General features: G+C 36.5%; 1 protein-coding gene across 3 annotated transcripts in view; it reads right to left on the reverse strand.

Annotated features, from left to right (window-relative positions):
* Window positions 1-21730, reverse strand: part of LOC145673925 (uncharacterized) — a 1349238-nt gene that overhangs the window by 36727 nt on the left and 1290781 nt on the right. For all 3 annotated transcript variants that reach the window (XM_081743738.1, XM_081743740.1, XM_081743739.1), the window contains 2 exons: window positions 18059-18187; window positions 138-252 (listed from right to left, as the gene is read on the reverse strand). In XM_081743738.1, the coding sequence (XP_081599864.1) occupies window positions 138-252; window positions 18059-18187 (244 nt within the window). The remainder of the gene's footprint in view (window positions 1-137; window positions 253-18058; window positions 18188-21730) is intronic.

Below are 21730 nucleotides of genomic sequence, written 5' to 3' on the forward strand. Positions count from 1 at the left end.
TTAATCATTCATTCAGATAACTTATCACTAATATGCATTCAGGAGAGTTATCTCAAATGATAAAGACACGTTCCAATCTAAACCTCGCAATTTAACAACATACAAATTATGAGACTCCAGTTAAGTATGTGATTTACCTTGGCTCACACGAGGCAACATCAGCGCTTTTCTGTTGAGACCCTGACTTCTTTTCATCCCTTCCCTTCACTTGATGCAACCTTAGCGTGAGACGGGGAGAACCAGGCTTGTCCACTGAAAAACAAATACATCTAGCATTACGAAAAAAGATTTTTTTTAAGTACTTGTTCAAGAGACAGTCGAACAAAATCAATATTATTTGTTAGCAGCACAACATATCGAGTTAATAATTTGAAAACTCTCCATTCCCTCAATAAACCCCTGAACAAGTATTAGTTTAATTTTCAGGTTAAATGAAAAGGGAAAATTGTGTACCTTCTCCTACATATTAATGTTCTAGGATCAAACTGACCAATCTGAGTAGCTTTCACTGATGTAGAGAGGACATACTGCTCAACAAAAACAACCCAAAGTAATCAATTTGTTCTGAATATTCTTACTAAAGGAATATATAGACAAAAGTACTTGACAGAAGCAGGGGCGAATCCTATAAAACACTGTAATTAATTTTGGAACAAAATGAGTTCAACAAAAAAAAAAACATGCCACTGTAAATTACTGGAAATCTTACAAAAGACGAATGAAGAAACATGTATGAAGTAAGAAAACTGAGAAATCGCGTTAAGTTGTTCATTCCGAGTAACTTACTTTCGTACATGGTTCTACCAGTAGCTTTTTTAAATTTAAAAGGTTAAGTGAGGAATGGTTTACTGCTTAAAATCGAATGGAGCCTAAAATCAAAACCGGAAATCGAGCTCCAAAATAACTAGAAACAAAAGCACACGTGTAAGCTACTTGGACACAAAAGAAAGGATACTAAACGGTGTGTTGTGATTGGTAAATTCGTTCAGAAATCATTAGATTCTATTCGCATTAATTCCCATAAATCGTTACTCGCTACCACAATTATTAGCTCCTGACAAACATAAGGAAGCTTATAATTTCGCTCCAGGTGTGTGTGTGGTGGGGGTATTTTGTCCGTAGCTACTGGTCGGATATCAATGAAATTAGGTGCGCAAGTAACACATCATCTAAGAAATAAAGGTAGTTCATAGTTACATTTAGTGATTGAGCACGCCTCGCCTTTTATGTAGTACTTTACTGAAACGAAATTTGTTGGGCATTTAAGCTTAACAAAATAAAGCCTAAAGTGGACCGGTTTCGTATTACACGAGTACCTATGGACAATGTAAGCATTTCCTGAAACAATTCGTTCAATGAGCACAATGTCTAGTCAAGTTCTGTTAAAGTTCTGTTAAAGATATGTCTTTTATTTACTAGTGGAAATGGCATGGTGTGAATAATTACGTAGAAGAGGCGAAGACCACGCCTCCATTATTCCATACGCTTCCTTAGTTTTGAAGGTAACGTTGGCAAACACGTCACGACGACAAATACGTAAAATTTGTATATGCATTTTCTGAATTTAGTATCTGAAAGGGTATACATTCATGTGCAATCATATTTGAGGAGTCATCTAAAAACCAAGATAACGATAAAAGCCGTCACGACTAAATTTGAACGCGTATTCCACGCTATATATATATATATATATATATATATATATATATATATATATATATATATATATATATATATATATATATGTAATGCATGGAATAAATAGAGCCAAAAGTAAGTGTTCTCTTGGGTAAATTACGGAGACTTACTTTCTACATCGGAGAAAATTAAAATTGTACCGACCATATTACTCCTAAAGTTATTGATAAATGAAAGCAAACGATCATATTGATATGTTCCACTCAACACTAAGTGTGATAATTCCAAGCGTTATGAAACAGGAAATACAAACTAATTCGTGTTAAGAAAACTTACAATATCTTGAAGTATTAGAAAATGTATACAAACAAAGTTCAAAATCTATTTTTACCTTCCCTCCCTAGCTGGTGTAATTGGATCAGGGTTTAGCGTTCGTTTCAGCAGCAAGGCTACATTAAAACATGGAGCTTAGCGTGGGACACGAACCACATTGACTCTCACCAGGAAGCGAATCCGGGTCTCCTGTGCCACACTTCATTTGTATTTTGCTATATTCACGTAACGTTGAAATACGCTGAATGATTATTTAGACTTTTGATTTCACTGCAAGGTATTAATCTAGAAAAAGTGATGGGTTCAAGCATGAGGTTACAATCAAAGTGGGACTTGAATGTATCGGAATAGGAACAAATGTTAACGATGTGATTGGCACAATAGTAAAGTGAGAAGCAACGACATCGACAAGCACTCTTTGTCGACAAGGAACAGATGACACTGCGTCCAACAGAGTGGTGGACAAACACCGTGTGCGTGGGTTTCCTCGGGGTTCTCCCGTTTCCTCCCACTTTATTCATTCCACCATTTCATTCATTACTCATCATCACCGTCTCCTTTAGCCTAACCGGCATAACTATGGGACGTAAAACTCAAAGATTTCATTTCAAAGAGGTTAGAATGAAGTCTTTTCCCACGTCCAATGTCAACAAAACTGTACGGTTCAGAAAGAAATAGATTAGAATCGTATTTCCGAAGACCTCTACGTAATATCTATTGGTAAAACAGTGTTGCTAAAATCAGATTACGGTGTATTAAAAGGAAAAAATCCCAATCAGTATAAATAGAAAAAAACGCAAATATCAAGAAGATCGAATCTGGTAACTAAACCACATTTTACATTTATTTTCATGTCCATACTTTACTATAACTAATTAACTTTATTCCTTCTTTCGGAAGCTGGCAAGAAGAAAAAATCACCTGGAAGATCTATAAGGTGTACCCTAAAGAAATGTAATGCACTCGATGCTCTCAAACTTCGAAACGAACTCGTGATCTCGTACATCAAAGGAAAGCGAAGTAGCCACTAGACCAACAAAAAGAGCTTCCAATATAGCGCATCTGTCAGCACGAAACACGTCCTTACATCCACAAGGACTGGTATGTTTCTAGTCACTAGCAAAAATAAGCACACATCCCTACATCGGCTGACAAATAGAAATTCCGAACTGCCAGCCTGGAGTACAGTTTTCAGTAATTTATGAAGAAACTACCTCCTCAGAAAAGTTACTGAGAACAGAATATGCAAAGTGAATTACTGTACCCATTTTTACTTCTAACCATACACTTGTCAGGATCCCACCAAAGCAGTAATAGAAGTAAAGTAATCACACGCAGTAATTACTATTCAATTCTGAACACAAGTTCAAAATATAACACATTATTCAATAATAACTACGTGTAAATGCTGTTCTATGTATTGTATAATACTTTAACCGAAGTTACAATGAACTGATTATAGTGTTCGGAAATGTACGGTGAAGTGAAATAATTAAGTTTCTGAGCACAGATATGGGTATCTGACTTTTAGTACCGGTATACCGGGACTGCTTTTAGCACCGGTAACGGGAAACAAAATAACAACGTAGGTGTAACAAGTCGGTCAAGTGATTTGTACCGGTAACTCATGACAGTGAGGTGCAACTGATAAAGTGTTTGTGTGCACAGAAATATAATTTACAGGCATCTGTTCAACTTGAAGTATAACAATATTCCATGTGAAAACAGCAGAAGATTAAAAATGCAGGAAAATACGAAAGCAATTACTACTAATTTACTGTTTTGATGTTTATTTTGCTTAGATTCTAGGTAAGAGTAATGAAAAGCAAGCATACATCACGAACAAAAAAAATTTCACAGCAGTAATTCAAGAACCATATTTCTACAATGGATGAAACTCATCTAAATACGTAGTTCTGCAAGCAACGTGGATTTCTGAAGGGACACGCAATGAAGATGGCGACAACTTGCTGATGAAATGTTCGCGTTGTTTGCTATGCACGTGCTTTAGTAAGTATTCTTAAGGTTTTGATTATTAACAACTAGCATTAAACTATGTGGGCAATAATTTACAAAACTCGATAAGAAGCTTCAAAAAATAACGGGGAGGATATTCGAATAACGTGACTCTCGCACATGATTATACAACGACCATCTTGCTATTGTCTCAAGGTAACGTTTTACGAGTCGAGGCTACATAATACGTTCATAAAACGTGAATCTCCAGATTAATCCCTACATATGTAACTTCAAATATAACGTCTTTGTTGTGCAGTAAGTTTAAATAATACGGGATCAATTTTTGATTCCTGTATCCCGTTTTACGATACAAAGTTTGCACGTTAACTGAGTAACCCTATAATAGCTGTATCAGACATTTGCGTTGACCGAAAAATCGCTAGAACGCCTTCAGTTAAGTTAACATGGGATAAGAAACAAATAATCTCCCACCGGAAATTAAATATATCTCTCATCCTAGCAGCGCTAGGCACTTAGTAACGTAGGGGACCTACTACCATTTTCCCACCGTAGGACACGTACCGTACATTCAACTTCTGCTAGACGTAATGAATAAACCAAGTGTACGACTCTTTGAAGAACAACACATCTTAAAGTTCGACATATAAAATACTGTTAGCTTTTGTCTGATTTACACAGTAGAGCTCCAATACAATGTGTTGCATATAAGTTTACCAGACAATAGCAGTTAAATTGCTCACAATACAGATCATGAATTAACTACAGTAATTCCAAAGCAATTCAACAACACTGTGCAAGTTCAAACGTAAAACAATAGATACTGAAACCAGAAGTGGTTAAATCTATCACTTCTGGCTTCAATCATAGTAATAAGAGGAAAAGGAAAAAAAAACTGTCCTTGAGACACTGAATCCACGTAATAAATTAAAATAGGAAAACTCTACCTGTTTTTGCACTGATACCTGTCAACAAACCAACAGTTCATGCATATGTTTAAGAATAAACATGTAAGAATTAGTATTTCGAGATTTCTGAATATGGTCTACCCTTACTAATGTTACCCGAATTGGCAAGAATTCAGAGGTTTCGATGATGGTATAATGAAGTGCATATTCCCGCTCTTTAACACCAGTATTACGTCGATTAAGTTCCGTTGTTCTCTATATACAATAGACCAGAAAGTCAATACGAACGTGAATACATGTAACAGCTGGAGTAAGAAGTGACCATGTACTAAATTTCTGCGCAACACTTACAAACCTTTCCATCCTTTATCCTATACAGTGCAAGGACACAAATCACTAATTCCGGAGAACATATTGCGAAAACTAATTATATATAAATTTTAGTACGTAAGGTAACACACGATTATTTTCGTTTTGTAGTATCTAAAGTACATCAAAATTAACGACTTGACTTCATACAACTGATCTTGCAGGTTTGAATTTTATATATATATAAACTGGGAAATAGCGGAAACTAAAACATTCCCTCCACAGACTGAGTATCTGCGCTTTACGTTTCTAAGTAAGATATGAAGGAGGAGACCTTTAAGTGAGACGTGAACAATTAGTCGGGTTGCTACGAAAACTATGTACTCTCAGTACGGCTTTCAACTGCAAACGCGATACAAACTGTGAATTTGCTAGCTGAAGGCTTAGAAATATCTTTCGTCTACTTCAAAGCTAGTATCCAGGGAAATTGAACAGAGGACTTCAATTTGGTAGGAAGACAATAAATAACCACATAATTAACAAGAACTTGATTACAACTTCCACTTGTTCGTTAATTTCAGCCACTGTCTCAAATCCTTTGAATAGGAACTGCGCAAAAATTCGAAGTACCACGTTTACTACAGAGGAAGTAGCAATAAATACAAGAAAAAAAAAAACTCAAAAACATCACATTTATGGTGCTAGCCTACATAGTAACAAGTTGCTTACGTATTTATCATATATTGTAAACATTTATTTGTTTTAAAAATTTCTCGGTAAGTTACAAAGAAATGTCTAATCATCCAAGTTTAATGTATAATCAACTATGAACGTTTAGTAGTTAGACATATGATTATAACAGGAATTTCATGAAGTGCCTGTTTTAGTACAAATCTAGTTTTTACGATCTAGCACAAAACTGTATTTTCATAAAAATGTACTGCATAATGGCCTTTCAGAAGAAGAGGGTAACTGTGCAAGTAATTTACATTATCATATTACCAAGCTATTTTGAGTTCATCATTGTTTACCGTGCACATGCAACAGTACAAGGTAAAGTTCTAAGAAGTGATATGATTCCGATGTGAGTTGCACGAATCTACTGAGCAAACTGTCAGGACACACTGAAATATTATGTTAATAATACATTAAATATCAGTCGCAGTAAATAAGAAATACGTTTACAAATTATTACGAAACTAAATTTTATCAAAGAAAATTTAACTTTGAACCCAATTGCATATTACAAATTAAAAATAATGTTCTTAAATCACGTGTCTGAGGTGTTAAGTAAGAACTTCATTATCTTTAGACAGTTGAGCTGGACAAGGATACTCTCTAATAATATCATGTTTATTCAGGGTTTGAAAAAACCCGGGCTTTTTTGAAAAAGCCCAACCTACCTGGGCCCATATGGGTTTTTTCGGGTATTTTCGGGTTTAATTGGGTTTTTTCGGGTTTAATCGGGTTTTTTCGAAATATTTCAATGTCTTTGGGGTAAAAGTGTTAAAATGTGATTTATATTTCATGACTGTCATTGTCACAACTTGCAACAATTTTCTCCTTACTGCTGTTTTGAAAAAAAATGGCCATTTTGAAATTTTACATTCGATCGCCGAGAAAATCTATACAGCAAATTTAGCATACCTTGTGCTTCCACCGTCAAAATTTCAACTTAAAAGACTGAAAATTGCGCTTCGTAGCGTAGATACTCGCTGTTTTAAAAAAATGACCGCCATTTTGATATTTGCATTGCTATGCCGCCAAAATCTATACAGGAAATTTAGAGTTTCTATCCTTGTACTGTGGAAATTTTAACTTAAAAGGCCGAAAGTTGTACCCTGTAGTGTGTGTGGTAGAGGCAGACAAACGAGTTGTTGATACTGTGTTTAACGTCCCTTTTAGCAGCGAGACTATATTACACGGAACCTACTGATTAAAGTGGAATCTGAACCACATGAGCTCCCTTCGGGAAGCAAACCCGAGTTACCCACGCCGAAGACGCGTACACTAACAGCTTAGTCACGAAGGAACTCGGCAGACAAACGACCATATGTAGATCAAGTCATCCAGAAGCCTGACTGACGTTCGCCAAATATGAATACCAAAAGGGGTCTATTAATTTAAAACAAAGATACAATTCATGTTGTATGAAATAAATAAATGTTTCAAAATGTCTTATATGAAATTAACATCTTTAAGCGTAAATAAACCTGCCGTATTTTCTCCATGAGAATACGGGACACCTCAGATCCCCCCTTCCTCCAACTTTCCAACACAATGAATTGAACTAGAGTATGGTTATAAACAAAAGTATATTAGGCCGCGGTGGCTCAGTGGTAGATCGTTCACATCTGGTGCATGGGGTCACTAGTTGAATCCCAGCTCGCACCAAGTGAGCTATGTGATGGACAAACACTTTGTGTGTGGGTTTTCTCGGGATTCTCACGTTTCCTCCCACTTTCTTCATTCCGCCATTTCATTCATTTCTCATCATCACCGTCACCTTGAGCATAGCAGGCATAACCGTGAGACTAAAAGTAAAATATTTTTTTTCAAGAATATAATAGGCGAAAGTTCACTAACCAGCAGCTGCTTTTCTCTCTTCGTACCCTGCAATTAATTGTACAGATTGAAGATGCCTAAAAACTTAAGATGTGCTATAAAAATGCTTTACAGGAAAACAATGTGCAAATTATTTAAATCAGTGGTACAATCTACTTTCAATATTCTTCGCGCGTTTAGCAATATTTATTTACATGAATGTATTTGCCAAAATTACGTTCGTCAGTTAAAGCTGATTTTTCTTCCTGTGTCGTGTGTAATTGTCAGGACCAGATTTACATTTTTCTAAGACCTGGACCAAAGCACAATTCTGAGCCCCTAGCCTCTGAAAAAGATTATAATTCTTGTTAACTTACCTAATGTGTTGCTGGAGAAAAGGTCAGCCATCTTCCCCCGTTTTTATTATTATTATTATTATTTATTTAATGTTCCGGAGAGTATCCGAGTTTCCATCAAGTTCAATGGAAAAAGTAGCATTGCAAATTTCGCTCGCTATCAAGTCGAACAGGGTGGTGTAATAACTTCCTCGAAACTGTTACATGCAACAGCGTACTGTACATTCACTAATTACAGGATTCCCAGCCAATGGCAGAATTTTTTGTTTTTCACTTTTCGAATAAGCTGATATTGATAGCAGAAATGGAACGGAGTTATACGGGATATTTCCCTGTCCCGACTAAATTTACGGGGACGCGGGACACTCGGGCCCAAAAACGGGACTGTTCCGTTTTTTACGGGACGTATGGCAGGCTTAAGCGTAAAATAAATAGTTTTATTATTGAAGTATTCATTTCTGATCCTTCTGCGTTTAATTCGGGAATTTCCCGAGCACTTCTTTCACGGCCTGTACATCAAAACTTCCAATAATACGGAAATTTGAACTCAGCACTTGAAATAGTAAGCGTTACATAGTCTTCAGAACCCCGAGCATTAAGCTTCTTAAATTTGACAAGAATTTTTACGCTATTGCTAGTGTTGATTCTACAGAATGCTTATTTGAAGAGTAGCAACAAATGACTGAACTAAACTGTTATTGTTCAACCAAATTTTAGTTGAAAAAAAAAAAAAAAAAAACTTGTGTTTTGCATCAAAGGTAAGAAATAATACTAATAGTTTTACTAATGTATTCACATATGTACTATTAGTACCGGCACCTATGACCTTAAACCCATCAAACATACGGGTGATAACGTCCCTCGGTGTCACCGAGTCGACGAGCACACTATTCACGGAAAATATTTTCTAAACTACAAAATTGCTTATTTTACTTCAAAAGGCTATAAGCATAATCCATACATTAATTTGTTCTATAACTATCTCAAGCTAAGGTAAGTTTTTTTTTTATTTTTTTTTAGCGCATTCAGAGCTTTATAAAAGGTCTTATGTTGAATGTTGTTGTATACCTTAACGTGAAAGCCTCTAATTCGCCCAAGTCAAGTCTAAAATCTGATAAAAATCACTTACAATGTGATCACCTTAGTTGTACCAATAATATACTAACAAATAGGTCAAAAACCCAGGTGGGTTTTAAAGTGGGTTTTTTCAGGTGGGTCCAACCCGAAAAAACCCACCGGGTTTTTTCGGGCTGGGCCCACTTGGGCAAACCCTGTGTTTATTCCATTACTTTCCAGCAAAACCTCTGATTACGGTATAAAATTTCATGTGTTAATAACTTTTTTATTACTTAAAATTCAACGCTTGTATTTAATCAGTGAGGAATGTGTGTCTGAACAATAAGTACATAAAAATAATCAAATCTGCACAAATCAACAAATACAGCCACTAATCATGAACTTAAATTACTGTAACGTAACATTGCTGTCACAAACTTTATTTGTAGTAAATAAATAAGAAAGTTAAGGGAAAAAAAAAAAACGACGTTAGATACCATCATACGACTATTCAAATTAAAAATAAATAAATACATAAAAATATTCAAGGCGTCATTTTACTTGAAATGCCTGAGTATTGGGTCAGTTGGTCATTTGAATAAGAGTGCTATTGACAACACAGTTGACATTCAGAAAGCGTACAAAACAATCAATATAAACAGAAAGTTAAGATTTTCTGGTATCGTGATGCCAATAATTCTTCTCGAGATATCAACCAGGTGATGTATTCGTTGTTAAACGCAGACAACGGGCCGTATGAATAAAACAGAAGCTAACACTTCAAAGCATGAATATGAAGTAAAAGAACATGATTCGAAGAAAAGGGTCCAAACATCATCAACCCCTTCGATCTGTCTCTTAACTACATACTGGAAGCCTCTCACACACTTGTATACAATGCAGAAGCAGTTGGCGTAGTTGAAGTTGTTACCCCTCACGCCAGTAGTAATCATGGAAATGATTACTAATGCTTACACATATTCTTTCCATTGATATATTAAACCCCATGGAGGGCGTTTGGGAATGCGAACATGTATACAATCCAATACACCGATACAAGGAAACTGCACCGTAGTCGTCACTCAGTTTTGACCTTAGGTATTTGTATAGCAGACGCCGGAAATTCCACCTACATACGAGACGAAATGTATTCCACTGTCCTAATCACGGCACTGAGATGAACACCATACTCTTCACCCATACTCTTCTAATAACCTGCATCTACGATGTACTGCAAAAAATTGCGTTTTTTGCTTCGGTGTTAGAGTCCCAACTTTTCTTCCGAAAATGGATAGATTCCTGTATTTTTTTTTTCCAGTGGTCACATGTTCTTCACAGCGTTCTTGTAACGTGACGGAATTGACTACTTGTGCAATTCTTTCCATACACGATGCTTCTAACATTGACCATTACAACTTTAGTAGCATTTGCTTGTCGTTTAAACCATTGGCTTTGCATAACTCCACTTGTTTCGAGTATATGCTGCAAGTAAAAGCAACTGCTTCACTTTTGGTTGAGCGAAAGCTTTTGCTCCAATTTTTATTCATACGCTTTGCAGCATTTGCTTGAACCTGAAGGACAAGCATTTGCTTTTCTTTATTCATTCAACCCAATGTTCTCATTTTCACTCAGTAATTTCCACAACGAACATATAAACTAGTTTGCATCTCGAGAAAAGTTATTTTTATATAAACTATGTGAAGTGTGTACATAAATATCATCAATAAGGAAACATTAGATGCTGAACATAAGTCAAAAATATTACGAAACAAATGTATGGGGGTGGGGGTAATCTTAAAGCAAAGTACATAGATCATTTCAGAACAAGAAAATCCTCAGGTCCACAATATGTTTGGAACATGTCCATTGTTTTATCTACCTAGATTGATACAAGAAAGAACTGCTAAATGCCTTCTTTGCAGAATTGATTGAAGTTTAGTGGGAACGTCAGCAGCGAGGCTACTTGTTCCAGTCACGACTCTTTGGCAAGCGTCAATTTTTAGCTGTTGCCTTCATTCCCACTTAACGTGGTTGAAGAAATCAGCAACATCCAGCAATCACTACCTTTACAACCAATTAGATTACATTTTTGGTGCCGGTACTGGAGTGATGCAAGGATTTTAAACTTTGAAGCAAGATATTTTAAAAAGCTTTACTTTTGCTATACATATGTGAGTTTAAAAAAAGAAACAGTATATGCTCGTTAAAACGGACAAAAATAATATTCAACTCCCGTTTCAAAGCACATTTTTGAGAACAAACATTGCAACAGGAACAACTCTGCACAAAAATTTTGAAATAAATAGCAGAGAATGCACCGAAAAATGAAAAAGCATCAGGAAGCATAAAACTAATACTCATGCCCACAAAAATACGTATTACTTTGTTTACGCGGAGGTGCCTCATTGCCAACGAACCCAGTTTTACAGATGATCTCTACTGGGACCACACTATGTACCAACTAAATTGTAGTCAAAAACAAGTTCAACTTCGTTCATATCCAATAATACTACCCATAACAGGATTACAATGCACTAAAGATGACAAATTGCCACCTTGTTTTACCTAACAAACCAGGTTATTGGACAGATTAAAAATTGACAAAAAGAGTGTCCGAAATGTTATACGTATTGTTAAATTGACTTCACCGTTGATTATGCAAGTACTGTGTAAAACTCATGAAATGGAAACAAAACAAAGAAAAAAAAAAAAGACTACTAAAGAAACTATTTTCCTAATGTAGGTATAACATCTTGTGAATAAAGAGATATTATGCAAAATAAATTCCACAATTATACTTAAGCTAAAAACCTAACAACATTGAATAGAAAGGCAAAGTGTATTGTAACGTATCATGTTCCATCTGAAAGAAAATCATTACTTGAAACGTATTCTTTTTCTAATCTTCCGCAATGCAGATTATAAATTTCGCAACTGCCTTAATCCATATTCTGTTTTTTTCTTTTTTTTTTTTTTTTTTTTTTTTCAAAAACTAAAATGCAATAAGAAGTTATCACGAAAAGTCTCTTTGAGTCACAGTGGCTAAATGGTAGAGTGAACACTTCTAGTACGTGGATTTTCTGAGGGTCCTCCAGTTTCCTTCCACTTTTTTCATTCAATCATTTCGTTCATTATCATCGCCATCTTCCTTAGCATCGGAGCATACACATCGGATATCAAAATTAAAAATTCCCCCATCTTACGAACAAAGCACTGTGAACAATAACAGCCAATCGGGATTAAAATACCGGGCCTTCAAGAACATTTAACCTTTTCCCCTTACTACAGTTAGAAGAAACCTAAATTAAGGTAAGCGGTAGTGAATGTAGTAAAATAGAAAATGAAAACATACAAACATACAGCATTTTTTCCCCCCCTGCTACTCAAGGAGCGACTGATATCTCTATATCTGATAGTTAAGTGGTGCTGAGAAGAGATTGTGCATTAGAGTTTTCTGGAATCAAAAATGTCTGGTCCAGAAAAGGTCAACACTGCGCTTCACACTACACGAAGGAACGGGATTTCACCGGTATATAAAATAAAATTTGCTTTTATTTTATGTAACCGGAACTACAATCATTCTCGATACACTTGCACAGTCTCGCACAATCGTCAGCAGAATTCCAAGACTCTTCCTCACGATATGTCGTGACCACTACTGAAGGAACATTTACTTTAATATCGCAATTCTCCACCTCCATAAAATCACTCAAATTGAATGCAGTTCATCCTTGCACTTCTGAACTGGCATGTTTCGAAACTATATGTGGTTAGTAATCAGGTTTGCAAAGGAATAAAGCAGAAATACTTGCATGAATCCGTCTCATGTGAAAGTAATCTGAAACTGCAATATTTCCCCGCCGATTTCGTCTCCATAACTACCACATTACCTGGATTCCACAGGACAATTGTAGATTTAATTACGAATTACAACTCTCATGTAATATGATAATTTACTCTAATTGGTTCACTCCTTCCGAAGTTATTGCCAAAGGAACGTATGATAAGAAGGGAGGTATGTACCTCTGCTGCCGTTCGTACGTTAATAACAATTCATATATATATACAAACTAGCTATTTTATTTATCCCGCTACGGCGCTGCAATCGTGCTCACTTCAAACACGTACCCCCTGAAGATAGATGAGGAAGATGAACTTACCAATATCACTTGTTTGAATTAAAAGCATAAATGACGAACTTCCCGCTCGGACGTAAACCATGTGGAATCAAGAAGTTTGGCCTTCCAAGTGTATACCTGACAGCGAAGCGTAAATATTTTTTACGAATGTAACCTACTGAACTATAAATAATGTTTTCTCTCCTCTCATTATTAAAGTTAAAATACTCAGAGGAATATTACAAGCTGTCGTCCAAAAAACTGTAATATTACGGTAAAAAATTACTGAGTGCACATAAAAAGGTGGTGTGTAAGACATTAATTTCCAGCGGTACTGTATCTCCAGAAAGACAGAGCTGTATTTAATATTTGCATGATGAGAACTACTTGCGCGTGACAATTAGGCAAGTTATAGGTAGTCGTTTTACTGTTGATAAATCACATTAATTATATTACAAATGTTTGCAGCAAACAAACTTGTTTTGTCACGAAAGTTATTTTCTATGTCACACACGTCCAAATCCTACGAAAACAAAGACAACATACATCTATGATCAAAGTTTCCAAACGCACGGTGATGCACACTGTTTAAACTCCCCATCATTCTGTCGGCACCTTGCGAACATTCATTCTGAAGCTTATCTACTGAAAGACTGTCACGCGTATGATCTTCTCCGGTATTACGTAAGATAATACGAGAGAAAAAATAAACAGCTGAAGTCTAATATGAGTAGTGATTGTAGATACTAAGAAAATCTAGGTTTACTCGCATACCCATCATCTCCAACGCGCCCCCTCTCTACGAACGCATCTAGTGCTGGCCCACCGGATTCGACCTGTGCTGAACGAGAATAAATACTATGACCACTTAGCATATGTTAAATGCGTGTCTTTCGTAAGGATAATAGTTTACATATCAGTTTTCAGCATATTATCAATCTGTATACAATTACTTGGGTATGCGCTAAAAAAAAATCACAAGAATGTATTGGAATACTATTTAAAGCACGGAAAAGTAATCTAAGATAACTTTATGTGCACGACAGCCCATAAAACTGCACAAAATATTACAGTCATAAGAAAAGGCTAACATGGGTTGTTTGGAGTGAAACGAACTTATTCTTTTTTAGTACCGAAACAATATGAATCGCAACGGAAGGTGAGCAAGTTAACAATAGGCAAAAGAGTGAATTTTTGGAGGGGTTAAATTATGTTACGTCCCGCCGAAATCACTGAAAACTTATAAAAGTTACCAGGAACAATTGGTGTTGCACAGCGAGAGACTAAGAAACGTTGCAATATCTTACTCCATAGTTTTAATACATGACGACGTGAAGTGCTATGTGAAGAGAGTGTATAAAATGATCATAGAAGTGTCGCAAAGCTGTGCCATCCTCAGTACATGTGTTTTCATGCCATACGAGTTGATTCACAATTATTCTTGTTTATGACTATAGCACCATCACCGACGCGCCTGCTTGCTACCGTTCGGTTCCCCTACTGTACTTGTGCCCTAACTCGGTTAGATGGCATTCGTGCCTTTTAGTAGCCACCTAGCACAATTTGGTTGGTGATTTTAAGTTGGTTCGTGTTTTATACTCAGCTCTCCTAAAGTCAATCTACACCCCGTAACACAACACCTACTTTAAAATATATTTTCTACTGTAGTGAGTGTCGTGCGAAGGTAACATTTCATGAACATAAATATGTCCCCCTAAAATAGGACAGCACCGTGAACGAAACGTATCGGTAATATAACCTTACCTAACCTTCTATCAGCTTGAGTTGGTAATGCCTTTGGCACCCAATTTGTAATTATTCATCAGTAACTTCTGTCCTTTAGCTGGAGGGCTTAACAATATAAATGCTTTTCTTGACTGGACTATGTTGAAGGGCATACGGGTTAAGTTCCAAAGTTGGGCGTCCGTTTCCAGCAAAATTTTTAAAATTTACAAGAAAGATATGGATAATTTCATCGTTTGTGTGTTTGATAATATATAAGAGTCTCGAAAAATCTGTTTATTTGTTATAAACATGGGACTATACGACGAGCGGAGGGAACTACTTGGCGCAAGGTAACCGAACAGTTGCATTGTGGGAAAGAAACGAGCATTTATGTTATCAACATGGCGAATGTACAAGAGCAATGAACAGTTTTAACATTTGTGAAGCAATATGTTGATAACGAGCAAAATCTTTTAAAAGTTTGTGAAGAGCACGGATTAATGAACCTAATAACAAATTGCACAAAGTGTGCAAAGGAGATAACAGCGAAAAAACGTGGCGAAAACGGACGCCCAACTTCGGAATAAATGCCGGGCAGACTTTATAAGCAATGTCAGTTGATTACATCAAACATGGATACAACAGGCGACAGTCAAAAATAAGATTACGAATTAACTTTAAAAAAACCGTAGAAACAAAATTTGATTCTATTAATCCCAGTCGGAACCTGCAGCAATGGGCGTAGATTTTCTGAGTAATACTACATCCACCTTCTAACACACACAATAATTGCTTCAAAGTGTTAGCCAATCCACCATTTATTACGTGTTTTGTCTAAAAGCAAACTATTTTTAACTGACGAGCTTTATGTTCGATATGGTAACACATCCCAGCGTATTTAACACTCCCACATTAGCCTAAACACTGTTAGTAATCATTACATTCATAGTCCTTGTACTAATCAATCTTTTGTACAAGGACAAAGCTAGAAGGAAAACAAAGGTTACGTCAAGACTTACAGTATATACGTAAACCTTCCTAAATAGAAAATGGGCCTTGTACTAACATACTTTGTACAAGGGCACATCTCTACAAACTGCTGTACCTGATCATTATTATTTTATAGCTTACACTGTACCTCATTATCCCTGATATTTCATTACGTGTGACTGCATGTGGAAACACGATTTGACATAATAGTCACATTACAAGCATTTCCTATTTCTCCTCAACCATGAAACCAATGCAATATGATTCTTGGTAGTATGATGTGTAGAGATGTAAAAAGGAAACATATTTCAGTATTAGTTATAGCCATGAATACGTCTGTCCTCTCAATGAACATCTATACTCCCCCCCCCCCTCCTTTCAGAAAAAAGCAGTTCTTGAAATATTTCCGATCTCTATAGAAGCTGCAAGCAGTTCCGCGTGTGCCAAGCTACATAAACAGTACTTGAAATACACGTTAATTTATTTAACATTTTTTAAGCATTGCTAAGGGCATATTACGTAGTTCCCAATTATAACGTACACATGTCTGAACTTGTTACATACTGATTAGCCATACAGTATAGGGAGTTTACAACATTTCCTTATGTTAATTTTTATATTCAAACAATTTAACAAATTTGGATAGTCCCTGGCATTCTTATAAATACATATAGAGGAAATATGTGAACTGACAAATATTATTTCCAATATGGCATTCACAAAATATGTATTTGACATCCTGTGATACTAACAAAATATTTTGACATTTGTATACATTACCGATCTCCCAAACTCCACACCACTTCCTCTTTCTTGATTTCGTTGGCATGATTATTTAATAAAAGTCGGTAATAACTTACTAAATAATGTATCAAACCTATCAAAAGACCATATAAAAAATTAATATATCGCCATCAAATTTTCATCCTGTAACGCTTCCCGATTTTTTTGAAAAAAGACCGCAACGCCTTCAGCGCCAAGAAAGACTATAGACATAATTAAGAGAACTTGAACACAGATTATCGAAAATTAATCAGCCATTATGAATCCCAAAACAAAAAATCGAATCAATCCGAATTTCTGTAAGTTTGCTAGGGAACAATATCATATTACCCAATTCATTCAAAATAAGCTATATTTTTCAGAAAGACATAAAATCTTCATTTTAACGTCCCACGTCTATGCCCTTTAGGATAACGTGTGATTAAAAGTAAATAATTATGTAAGAATTGGGTAACTGAAAATGTACCAGAAAACGTTAGAGACCAGAGAAATCCAACGGGTATATTTCCACTAATTTATGAGATCCATTATGTGTACTTTCATTTAAATTTCACGTAACCTTCTCCCGTTATAGAACCGTATTTTTTTGTCTAAATGACTGGTGCAAAATGCATCTATTCGTCTGGATGATTGTAGTACATATTTTTCTTATATAAACATTTAACCAAAATGAAAGAATGGTTCAACGACTACAAAATAAATGTAATACTCAAATTTGCAAAATTTACCTAACAGCAAAAATTAAAACTTAATTCTGTTAATTAACACAAGTTTGCGATCCTACTGCTGTAATGAGGCTTTTGTTATTTCTCAAAAAAGAATATGCCATTAATTGTGCCTAATAATACTACATACCACTACACAATACGAGTTCCTATTATCAGCTGGTGTCGCGTTATCACATGCAGTCAACACGTATTATACCCCTCTCCATGTGCCTCTTACGCAACTTCTTACTATATATAAGTTTGCCTTACGTGAAATTAACAAACACTACGTATCATAATTACATATATAGGAAAATTAATGCAGAAAATACATTTTCTATTTCAAGTGATTTTAGCATCGAGTCTTCATAAACAACTACAACACGAAACACGAGAACGCTCCACGCTGCAAACTCCTCTGGGTGGTGCCCAATTGAAGGGAATGATCGTCGTGTAAACTCACTGGTTGGCGAATAATTTCACATATTACAAGATTTTACACTAAGATACGTTAACAAGTACTCAAAAACAGATTGCTCATCACATACCACACTCAACATGCCGAACAAGTGTTACGAAAACCACGTCTCACCAAGACAATAGGCGGCCATTACCTTTGTTCTGCGGTGGTGTCCTCCGCATCTCATAGGGGGCACCACAGGCTTTGTCAGTGGGAATACGGACACAGTTCCCTGCAGATACACTTCGGAACGTAAGTTTGGTACTCGGCACTCGGTTTACATCTGTAAGGGGAAAAAATAGGGAAAAATAAACCTCATGATGTTTAAAATTCATAGGAAACATTTTCAATAATAAACATAACTACAAACTGCCATATATATATATATTATATATATATATAGGCAACTAAGAGCATTTATACTATAGGGAAGCCCACCTGTAATTACGTCTTGGAGTCACCTTTGCAGTTGATCAAAGCTGCTTACAAAATTATTACAGCACGAACTTGGCTACATCGTATCTCAAAAACAGTAGTTTTAAATAATATTTCAGGCCCAGATTGATAACTTTCAGCAAAGCTATTTGTATGAGACTATTTCCATTAAAATAGCACTAATATAGGCTTATATACTAAGCCTGACAAAGTGATCAAGCAGCATTTTCTAATTTTACTTTTGTAATCTTCGGAGATGCCATATTGCAAGGAATTGTACATTCATGCCGATGAGTATACGCCAGGAGGTACTTTTCTCAATCCATTCTAATTAGATCTTAGAGCATTACAAAATTAAATGAAAAAACAAAAACACGTTTCCTACAAAAGGCAACCTATTAGGCTCTTTTTCTTAGTATGTCACATCACTTAAAGAACGAGGAAGAAAAAATTGAATTAAATCTCTAACGACCGTCAATTATGCCTCTTAGACTAAGAGAAACGGATGATTAAGACAAGTGAATGATAGTGGAAGAATCGGGGGAATGAGAATGTGGGAGAAAACTGCAATGAAATGAAAATATGAAATTCTTCAGTTTAACGTCCCACGTTTGTGCACTATGGTAGAATGAAAATGTAGGAGGAAAGGGAGTAGAACAAAAAACCACGGACACGATGTTTCTCCACCACCACAAACTAACTTATTTCGGGGATCGACCAGGGACCTAACATACCAGAGATAAGCGCTCTGCCACCGTGCATCCCTAGAACGAGGGTGAAACCGATTCTCGCTATTTTGATATGTACAAGTATCTACCTATCTTTGCTTCTATCATTAATGGAAAAACATAAGGATAACAATACATATTTCCAACAGCGCTTAGAGCACCCTCGTGGCTATATGGTTAGCGTACACGCTTCGATTCGGAAGACTCGGTCCGATCCCCGGGGAGCTCATATGGTAAGGATAGGACATAAGCTCTAGGCACACATTTCATATAGCCTCGGTGCTGAAAAAGCCTGTAAACTCCAATTTATTCTAATCAACAGTGCTCAATCTCCATGCACTCCAATTAATTACTTCAATCCAACAAAGGCAAGTGGATCCTTTGTCTATCCTAGTGGCTTAGTACATGCACCTCCGGTTCACGAGGTCCCAGGTTCGAGTACCGGTGACTGCATCGAATGCACTAAAATGGATCACGTTCCACTTTAAACTAAGTCTTGTCCTACTTAGTCTTGCTCTGGCAAAGAATGTGAATACAAAATCAATCAATCAAGTAAGGATAAGTAGGTCAGTCTCAATCAAACGTTTACTGAAACATCGTACGTATATCCTCTGCCGCCTCAGTTCATTTCTTTCAGTGCTTCAATGTAATCAAATGGATAGGACACAGGTCGCGTGGCCTTCGGTTTGATCCCTGATGTGTGACTTTGGAAGGCAATTTGAGACCTACCTGAATTAAATAACAGAGAACTTAAGTCCAGAAAGCCAGAAGTTTGGCCTAACACGGTCATACTAAGTAAGTCGGGAGGTTCAGGTTCAGTTCTCATGTCAGTGAGCTTCTTCGTGGCTATATAATTATTGCACATGTCTTCCGTGCGCAAGCCCGGGTTCAATTCTCGACGGGAGCTCATGTGGTTTGAAACTGTAGCCCCACGTCTCATATAGCCTTGATGCTAAAAGGGATGATAAACTCTAATCTATACATTCAGATCAGTGTCCAAAAGAAAAGAGTTCAAACCACACTACGTGGGAATAGAACACGAAATTACGATAAAACCGAGTTAAATTCGCTAACAATTCAGCTACTTCCAAGAGAAAATTCTTAATCTTGCCAGTCTACCAATCTACTGAAGCCGACAAATGTCTTTGAAAGCTAGCTTGATTAGAGTTGGGCATCCCTTTCAGCATCGAAGCCATATGATACGTGGACCTGTTGTACCCAAAGAGTATTTGGAGTTTAAACGTTCCTTAAGCAAGATAATAAATAAAACTTACTAAATTAAAGTCCGCCTATATGAATAAATACAAAAATCACGCTTCTTGTGAAAGGATATGAGATTGAGCGTGTGAAACCCCTTGACGAATTTCTGCATACGCCACTGTCTATACCTTAACGTGAGATCCAAACTACAGGAGCTCTCATCGGGAATCGAAAACTGTCTCCCACACCGAGACTAAATGAGAGAAGCAGGAGCGTCATTTTAGATTCTGTTTGGGGGGCAAGACCCCTTCATATAAGCAAAATTTCGCGTTTTTCACTGATTTTCTACTATTCTGTTGATAAAATCTATATAGATCTCAACCTCAGGGGGGCAATTGCCCCTTTCTACCCCCTTAATTGACGCCCCTGGACAGGAAGAATCCGAATCACTATTCAAATATTTATCCGAGATAAATGTCCTACTGATGATCCAACATGGGACAGCATGCACGTAAGGCATGTGCGTTAGCCACTTGGCCAAGAAGGGGAACAACTCTGGTTATAAGACCGGAACATGGCTTCTGTATTATAACAGATACGTCGTGTAATACTTAACTGAAAATAACTCGAGGAAAGTGAATTTTTTCAATAGCCCCAAGTCGTCAAGACAAAGTTTACAAAGTATAACGCGCAAAAATAAATAAAACCTATATTTGATCGGAGCAAAGATGTGACAGTTCAGTGGTAGAACGCACGCTTTCGCTGCGCAGGGTCACAGGTTTGATGAGTACCTTATCTTGACTTTGTGAACCAATAGTGTTGGTAAGGCACCTTGAAGCCATCCCGTGTTATTTCTATCCTTTACCCTAAGAATAATTACGAAAAGCAGTAATTTTAGTCGAAGTAGCATAGTAAATTTCTCTCTGTCAGACGTCGTATTAGGAGCGTAGATGTTTTTTTTTTAAAAAAAAAAACAAAATAACACCTGTAAACGATGCAAGATAATAATAGTTCTTTAAATCCGAGTAATACATACATATGTAAGAGCCTCCCGATGATTTGTCCGCGAACTCCTTCGTAACTAAGCGGTTAGCGTACGCGCCTTTGACGTGGGAGACTCCAGGTTCTATTCCGGCGGGAGCTCATGTGGTTCGGATTCCATGTTAATCAGTAGGTCCCGTCTCATAGCCTCGCTTCTGAAAGGGACGTTAAACTCAAAAGCAATCAATTAAAGGTTCGCCTTCGTGAAGGGAATACTTTTCAATTTTGAGCAGGAGTATAGGTTATTCGAATCCTTTCACGCCTCTCACAAGAAAGACACACAATCAGACAAAGAAAACATAGAAGGTACGAAGCTAGTGTGTTTACTAGGAAAATGTTTGTAAGATCTGGACCCGTAAAAACTCTTTGTATCCGAACTTGAAAATGTTTGGCCTAACACGTTGAGCCTACCCTTTGAACTA

The sequence above is a fragment of the Thermobia domestica genome, chromosome 17 (assembly GCF_964235325.1).
Source record: "Thermobia domestica chromosome 17, izTheDome1.hap1.1, whole genome shotgun sequence".
Lineage (NCBI taxonomy): Eukaryota > Metazoa > Arthropoda > Insecta > Zygentoma > Lepismatidae > Thermobia > Thermobia domestica.